This window comes from Sinocyclocheilus grahami, unplaced genomic scaffold (genome assembly GCF_001515645.1).
Source record: "Sinocyclocheilus grahami isolate Dianchi unplaced genomic scaffold, SAMN03320097.WGS_v1.1 scaffold48.1, whole genome shotgun sequence".
In the NCBI taxonomy this organism is placed as follows: Eukaryota; Metazoa; Chordata; class Actinopteri; order Cypriniformes; family Cyprinidae; genus Sinocyclocheilus; species Sinocyclocheilus grahami.
This window is the reverse complement of record NW_015505227.1, coordinates 2,020,120-2,028,646: the sequence shown is the minus strand read 5'-3', so window position 1 is coordinate 2,028,646 and position 8,527 is coordinate 2,020,120. Positions and strand designations below refer to the sequence as shown.

At 45.4% G+C, this 8,527-nt stretch overlaps 1 protein-coding gene across 1 annotated transcript in view; it reads right to left on the bottom strand.

Annotated features, from left to right (window-relative positions):
• Positions 1-7,796, bottom strand: part of LOC107582926 (collagen alpha-1(I) chain-like) — a 54,714-nt gene extending 46,918 nt beyond the window's left edge. Inside the window, exon 1 of the mRNA XM_016268951.1 lies at positions 7,694-7,796. Within this exon, the coding sequence (XP_016124437.1) occupies positions 7,694-7,796 (103 nt within the window). The remainder of the gene's footprint in view (positions 1-7,693) is intronic.
• Positions 7,797-8,527: the final 731 nt, after the last annotated feature.

The following is an 8,527-nucleotide window of genomic DNA, read 5'->3' as shown; positions in this document are numbered from 1 at the left end:
CTCTCCATCTCAGTGCCACTTTGTGTGCATATATATATATATATATATATATATATATATATATATATATATATATAAACTTTGATAAAAGTCCTATGCAAAACACCTGCCAGAGATGAAGGAAAAAGAAAAGGGGAGGAAAAAGAAAAATTAGGAGAGCGAAGGTTATTGGTTTAAATGTGTCAAATTACTTGCTCCAAGATTTAGCATCTGTCAGGGCATTTAGGAATATGTCCCACCCGTAAAAAGCCATAGACTCCACCCACAACTCAGCCCATTGCCCCACCCAGCCCTCTGTGGCAGAAGCCTTACAGGAAGCAGCATTCTGAGCTAAGTTTCCTCTGAGCCACATCTCACTTGGCTGAAGCCCAGGCTCACAGGCGGCTGACAATAGCAGGTTTCAACCACAAAAATTTAGCGTTTACAGTTCCTTTTCCTTCTCCATGATAGGACCTTAAATTTAGAGATTGTCTAAATCTCAGCATGTGCTTTGAAAGAGACCATAAAGTCCTGTAGCCTTCATATTTATATGAGTAAATCAAGTGTCTACTTGAATACATTTTTTCCTCCTCCTATTTTCAACACACATCTGTTTGTGCTTAGAGTGACGTTGCTAAGATGATCCTCCAGTGCTAAAGAATAGAATAAATCTCATCCCTCTCTGCAGCCACATGTGAGATCCAGGCATGGTGGGAAGAGGGCCACCAGACGGCTGCTAGGGGAAAAAATAAAGCAGAAGAAGTGGGTGGGATTTGATAGAAACCAGGGTCAAAGTTCATACCCTTGAAGGTCAACGTTAGCAGCTGCTACAGTGGCCTGGGTGTTTTTTTTCCCCCTTGAAATGTGCAGTGACACCATCCATATAGCAGTTAATTTTACCTTGGATGAAAAGTTTGAAACATATTCAGACACTTTTTGTTTATAAACAAATGCGATTACCTGCATTTATTCACTCAACCCAGGTCCAGGATCAGTCTGTTTTGCTCTATTTTGCTGAAGAAACCTGATCACATACCTGTAGTTCTTCCCAGAGGAACTTTCGGCCCCAGAGGGCTTTAAATTTCAGACTGTGATGCAGAAGTTTTCTCCATTAGACTGAAGCTCCTCCTTTCCATGGGTGATGACCCTGCACATGGCAGAATACATACAATCAAGGGTTGAGCACTAACATACCAGCCCTAGCATTGGCAACATGGCACAAAGCGGTCACTCTTGGCTGCAACAGCATATGACTTGTTTTTATTCTTTATAGGCCATGATCAAAGACAGCTAAAGGCTTCTTGGCCTACACCCTTAAAATGAGTTTTAGCTGAAACCGGCATGCAAATTATATACTAAGTGAAAGTCAAGCAAAATACATTCAATTTAGGTTCACTAAATGTGCTTAGCATTTCAACATAGCAGATATGCTTAGCTATTCGCAACAAAACAGGCTCAAATCGGATGAATCCTACAAATTGTCACTTTCAGAATAATTAAGAAGAACCTTGTTAAATTGCTGTAATATTTCATAAAACTATACATATTCAAATATTTTTGTTGCTTATAGGTAATTATGCTATAACATAACATAACATAACATAATACAAACACGTGTGTGAACACGGATAACTAATTATCAATATCTATTAAACTATTTATATAAATGATTCTAGCCCTTTGTCAATGTCCCAGTGTCGTGTGGCCGAAATGTTTGGGTAGAGGATGAAATTACTACGTGCTGTGTGTCACGTGTGAGTGGCATTACGTGACTCCATAGTTCAACTTTAGTTTCTGCATTTCGCTGCCCTGACCTGCAATCATGAATAAACAGTCTCTGCCCATTACAGATTGAGAGCAGGAGCCTGTGAGATGAAATGCATGAGAGAAAAGCATTAGCTGCAAAAACAGATTCCACTTTAGTTTTTAACATTACGTCTAAAATGGGGAGACCTTCTCCTGACCACACCACAAAAATGTAAGGAACGCCTTGTTCCTTTAGAATAGCCTTTCTCTCTGCCACTTTCTCTCTCTTTTTCTCAAATTTCTCTTCTCTGTCAATTCAAAATGCAACTGAGTTTACAAAAGCACACAAACATATGCGCTCAGTTCTAAAACCCAGTGAGCTGCCACTGTAGGCATAATTTAAGGCATCATAGACGGACACCCAAAGTGAAGACTATTCCAAAAGTTAGATACCTAAGATACCTCGAGTTTTGGAGTTGCATACATCTTTCAATGTATAGAAAATCCCAGAATGCATTGCTACGAGCTCAGTGAAAATAAATAAATAAGAAGAAGAAATAAAAAAAAATCTAGACAAACCTAAAGAAGTATATAGTGTTCATTCTAAATAAATATTCCAAATCATATAGAATTATTCTGAATATTTAAATATATTTTACATTATATTCTATATTTCTCTATAAATATGTGTGAATCACAAGATTCTGCATAAAATTCAAATTCATTCAATACTGAAATTGATCAATAAAATCTTAAAGTGATTAAAAACAGACAATTTACCCCAAATGTTTGAGCGAAAAATGACTTGAAAAATCCATTAATCTAGTATTGAAGGAATTGTGGGTGAAATCTGAGCTCCACAGGTCAGGATTGCTCCAAATGGTACACATTTAACCAATCATGACCATATTTAGATTCTGGCTAGTAGAAGCAATCCAGAAACCAAGAGACAAAGCAAGAAAATATGGCTTTCCGATAACGTGGCAGTGTGACGTACCAAGCCTCGAGGAAAATCCACACTGCTGAAGAGGAAAATAAAGATGAGACACACAGAAAGAGAGAGATGAAGACAAAACCATAAATGTGATACAATGCAAAACACAGTAAAAATGACTTTAAGCTCACATTCTCCAGAAGAAGAGAGAAAGAGAGGGAGGAAGGAAAAGTTCAGTGTCACTTCAGACACATATTGCTTAAATTAAACGGCAGAGAATGGGAGGGGGAAGAGGCTTTGAATTCTTTTCCATTGAGATCAGCTCTTTACTGCCTCTCTGACCAGTCTGAGAGAGAAGCCTCTACTGTCAGGCAGCTCTCATCCAGCAACGGTGCTGCAGAAGAATTCAGGAAAAAAGCACAGTTAGAAATGATTCCACCGATGCGAGTAATCAAAGCTCAATGTGACGTGTCATGTCCCTTTCTTGAGGGACATTTAATCTGAGATGCTTTCAGGGACTGTAAAACTTCTAAACAGGTCTTAAAATCGCATTACAGACATACAGCCTTACAGACTGTGTTTAATTAAATATAACATTTCATGCTGTGGTCACAAGTAAATAAAATCAGACTAATTAATTTAGAGACCTAAGAAGATCAAAATGGTCAAAATCTAAAGATTTAGGAATAGTTTTGCTGCTTTGTTTGCAGTGTGTTTACTATTCTAATCAATAATAAATGATCTTTCCACTGTCATTGTCAATATCATCTATATTCCCAGTAGTTTCTTCTAGTAGTTCAAAGCAGTTTGATGATTAAACAACTCTAAAATACTTGATGAGAGAAGTGTAAAACAAATCATTGTGATGCCCCATGATGCACAGCTGAAGCCCATTAGTTTAAATTTATAGATGTTTTCTGGGGGTGATACATTTAATGGATGATATGACATATTTACAATTGCTCTTTCATCCAGTATGTTTTCTAATTTCACTTTTGATCCAAAGCCACTGGTTTATTTGGCTTTCTTGGGCTTGCCAAATCATTTAGTTCTACTTAAATGCTGTGGATGGGTACATCAGCGAAATACAAGAAAGACAAAAAACATTACAAAGCATTCAGCTCACTCAAAATCCTACAAGCTGACTGTATCCACATAGACATGAAATAAGTGACTCATGTGAGGAGCTCTTTAGGGGAATCGACTGTTTTTGTGAGCTTGCCTTACCTGTAGGAACAAAAAAGAAGCTTAGACTGCAGATACCAAAGTCTATGAACACAAAGATTTCTCATTAAATTCTCACAAAATATTTAAGCAATGCCATCCACATTAGTTTTATATGAGCAATATCACACGAGTAGCAGTGTGATATGGCTGTATATCAGCATGGCTGTGATTCGGCCGTAGGCACGAGGCCCAGGCCATCACAACATGCGTGTGTGATTACCTGCATTTGATACAGCATTAATCCATCAACTCAATCTAATATTCAGCATAAAACATTAGTTTGAATGTCCACTGAGAAAAGCGATATCTTTGTTGTACTATCCTTTCATCTGTTAAGGGTGATTTCCGATGACAGCGCTGCTCAGTACATTTGTTGGCTGCGTCTTACAAGCTGTTGTTGAAAGTAAAAATAGCTTCCTTGTTTACAACCCTGTTTCAGTCTCTTTCAATATAAAAAAAGTCTGACTCACTCATAAAAAACAGTCTTGTGTTGCCATCTACTGGCGGAATAATGTAACTAAAATCACGAATACACACACCATTTCCCAATTCGAAATACTATTATTAAATACTACTATTATTTATATAAAATATTATTTATTGAATAATAATATTTAATAAACAGCAACAGCCCTCAAAAAATGTCATAGGCAATTCAGTCGAAAGTACAAAGGCACTCTGATATACAGCATTAAAGTTATGTAAAATGTAATGCAGCCAAAACTATTTGCTCTGGAACAAATAATAGATTAATAAGCCAAAAAGACTGCCCGTTAAATTTACCCAAAATGAATTATATCTCATGTTTAACCCCTACTGAGACATCAGAGTCAGAAGATCTGGCCGAGGTGAGGCTGCTCTTGGCGGTTTCATGAGCGCTGAATGGCAGCTGCCGCCCTGGAGCTCACATCTCCAAAATGTTAAAGAAAATTTTCAAATAGACTTTATCTTTCTTAACAAACCACATATTTGAAGTCTAAGCATCTACATTCTCACCTAAAAATCTCTTAAAACTACATTCCGTTGCACAAAAACGTCCCAGGTTACGTATGTAACCATGGTTCCCCGAGGGAAGGAACTCGAGCTGCGTCGGAAACGCTAGGGGAACGAGATGTCCACGCCGCCAGACTCGCAAATCCCTGCCTAATGTGGAAGAGCACAGCTATGGCAAGAGAACAGAGGGGCCTGGAGTGGCTCACAAATCTAGGTCATAGAACCTGACGAATGTGAGGGGTGTAGACCATCCTGCAGCGTTGCAAATGTCCTGCATAGGAACTCCTGCGAGAAAGGCCTTTGAGCCGCCACACTTCTTGTTGAGTGAGCCTTGACCCCCAATGGTGAGGGGAAATCAGAGGACTCATAGGCAACCGTAATGGCATTCACTATCCACCGGCTGAGGGTCTGCTTGGAAGCAGGATGACCTCTCTTAGGGGGACCATAGCACACAAGCAGTTGGTCCGCCTTTCTCCACAGGGCAGTTCTGTGGACGTATGCATCCAGTGCTCGCACTGGACACATACAATTAAGCCTCTGCTGGTCGGGCTCCCTAAAAGGAGGAGGATAAAAAGCCTGGAGTACGACAGGCCGTGGTGTAGAGGAGGGGACCTTAGGGACAAAAAAACTGGAGCCACAGAAAGGGCCTGCAGATCCCCAACTCTCTTTAGAGAAGATATAGCTAAGAGAAACACAGTCTTTAACGTAAGAAGATGATCTGATATCTCCTCGATAGGCTCAAAAGGTGGCCTACAGAGAGCTTCTAACACCACAGCGAGGTCCTAAGGAGGGACACGAGATCGTACCTGAGGCCTCAGCCTCATCACACCGCGGAGGAAACGTGTAACCAGGGGGTCATTGCCCACTGAGTGACCATCAAGAGGGGCGTGGTAGGACCCAATAGCCGCCACATAGACCTTCAGGGTGGAGTGGGTTAACCCCGCGGAGAAACAGGCCTGCAAGAACTCCAGCACTGTACCAATCGGGCAGTTAACTGGGTCAAGCCGGCGGTCTCCGCACCATGAAGTGAAGAGCCTCCACTTCAGGGCGTACAGTTTCCCCGTTGAGGGAGCTCTAGATTGGAGGATGGTTTCAACAACCTCAGTTGAGAGACCAGATGCTATGAGTTGGGCCCCCTCAGGGGCCACACCCACAGCTTCCACAACTCTGGGCGGGGGTGAAAGATCATACCCTCCGCCTGTGAGAGGAGATCCCTCCTGACGGGAATCTCCCATAGAGTGCCGTCGAGGAGAGAAATAAAGTCCGAGAACCATACTCGGCTCGCCCAGAACGGGGCTACTAGCAATAGACGGACCCCGTCCCGACGCACTCTCTCTAGAACTCCCGGGAACAGAGCGATCGGGGGAAAGGCGTACAGACGAAGCCTCGGCCAAGTCTGTACCATAGCATCCAGCCCCAGTGGAGCTGGATGAGTCAGAGAGAACTGGAGGGGACATTGCGATGTCGTCTGAGTCGCAAACAAGTCCAACTGAGCTTGGCCAAAAACTCTCCATATCTGCTTCACCACCTCAGGGTGAAGCATCCATTCCCCGGGCCTCGGCCCCTGCCTCGACAGGATGTCTGCTCCCATATTGAGATGCCCAGGAATATGAACTGCCCTCAGCGAGAGGAGCTTGCCCTGGGACCACACAAGGATCTGATGCGCCAGCTTGTATAAGGGGCGCGAACGTAGACCTCCCTGGTGGTTGATATAAAAGACCACTGTTGTGTTGTCGGTACGCACCAACACATGGCGATCTCTTAGGTCTGGAAGAAAGTGTTTGAGGGCTCGAAACACGGCCAGCATCTCCAGGCAATTGATGTGCCACGGGAGATGGCGACCACTCCACAGACCACGGGCAGGGTGGCCACTCATGACTGCTCCCCAACCGGTGAGAGACGCGTCCGTCGCTAGCGTTATGCGGCGACAAGGAGCTCCCAGCACCGGGCCCTGAGACAAGAACCAAAGTTTCCTCCACATGTCTAAGGCACGTAGGCATCGCCACGTGACCTTGATCATGCGAAGTGGGTTTCCCCTCGGGGAGAACCCCTTGGTCTTGAGCCACCACTATAGGGGTCTCATGCACATCTCAGACCCAGCAGCTTTTGGGTCACTACTATGAAAAAAACCCCTTTGAAAGGCGGCGGCGGAGCTCCGAACTGAATGCAATAGCCTCTTTCTACAGTTTGCAGGACCCAACGAGATACATTTGGCAGTAGTTTCCATGCTGCTAAATAATCTACTAAGGGAACTGAGACTGGCCTCTGGTGCATTTGGAGCTGCTAGCTGGGTGTCCTGAAGCGGCGGACCAGCAGGAGATCGCCGAGCTAGCTGCTTGAGAGACCCCCGAAGGGGTGGCGAGGCTCTCGGCTCCGTTATGTTCCCGGGCGGAAAATACCGAGAGAAACCTTCGCTGGAAACCGTTGCGCCCTGGAACACTGGCAGGGTTGGCAGAACGGTTTCCCGAGGGCGCTGAGGAGAGACGGACACCGTGTAATGCGGTGTACCCCGCTCTTCCCCAGTAGGGACCGCCCTCAGCAGTCCTGGACTTAAGTCTGTCAGGACCGCTTGGTCGAGGGCTTCCTCGAGGGCTTCCTCGACTGAAGCACGACCCTCAGATCGGGCCTCGCCTTAGAAGCCCCCAACTTAGGGCCGTCCTCGGTCCCGCTGCGGGGGAATGTGAGAGGCAACGCTCTGTTTTTGAACCTCCCTAAATGAGGAGCTGGTACCCGGCTGGGGCTGCTCCCGCCCAGCAGCCCCCAGAGCTATAGAACGGCGAGGGAGAAACCGCTAGAATGCAGCCGCCTGTTTACGAGCCTCCTGGTATCTGTCGACGAAGGAATCAACGGCATCGCCGAACAGACCAGAAGGTGCAAGCGGGCCATCCATAAGGCAGACCCTGTCCTTCTCTTTCATATCGGACAGGGTCAACCATAAATGCCTCTCCGCTGCCACCAGAGCTGCCATGGACCGCTCAATAGCACGGGCGGTCTCCTTGGTGGCGCAAAAGAGCTAAATCAGAGGTTCTCCTTAGTTCTAAGGTCGGCTTGGTACGCCTGTAACACTGACAGAGTGTGCAGACATGCACCAGCCTGACCCGCTGCCGAGTACCCCTTGCCCACCAGCGCTGAAGTGGTTCGCAGCGGCTTAGAGGGCAAGACCAGAGCCTTCAGAGACGATGGCGCGCCGGGTGACAGATAGCTCGCAAGCGTCTGCTCTACCCGGGGCATCGCTCTGTAACCGCATTCACTCAACCCCGCCACATTTCCATAGTAATGAGTGGCGGGGACGAATAAGCGGGCCGAGAATGGTTTCTTCCACAACCTCGACACCTCGGTGTGGAGATCGGGAAAAAATGGCAGACTCCGGCGTGGAGGTAGCGACTTGGTCCGCAGAAAGCGTTCTTCGAGTTTGCTTTTCTGCGGTTCAGTCTGTTTCTCTGCGGGCCACTTAATATTCAGCTTGGCAACTGCATGAGTAACTACCTCCATTAGCTCCTCATATTGTGGAGATTGAGGGGGCGAATCTTCGACGCTCTCCACATCAACCTCCTCGGAGGAAGACAGGAGAAACGCCGAGCCCGCTCTCCGGGGGGAAATAGCCACAGAACGGGCTTCCGATCCCAGCGAGCGGGCAGTGGATCTGGC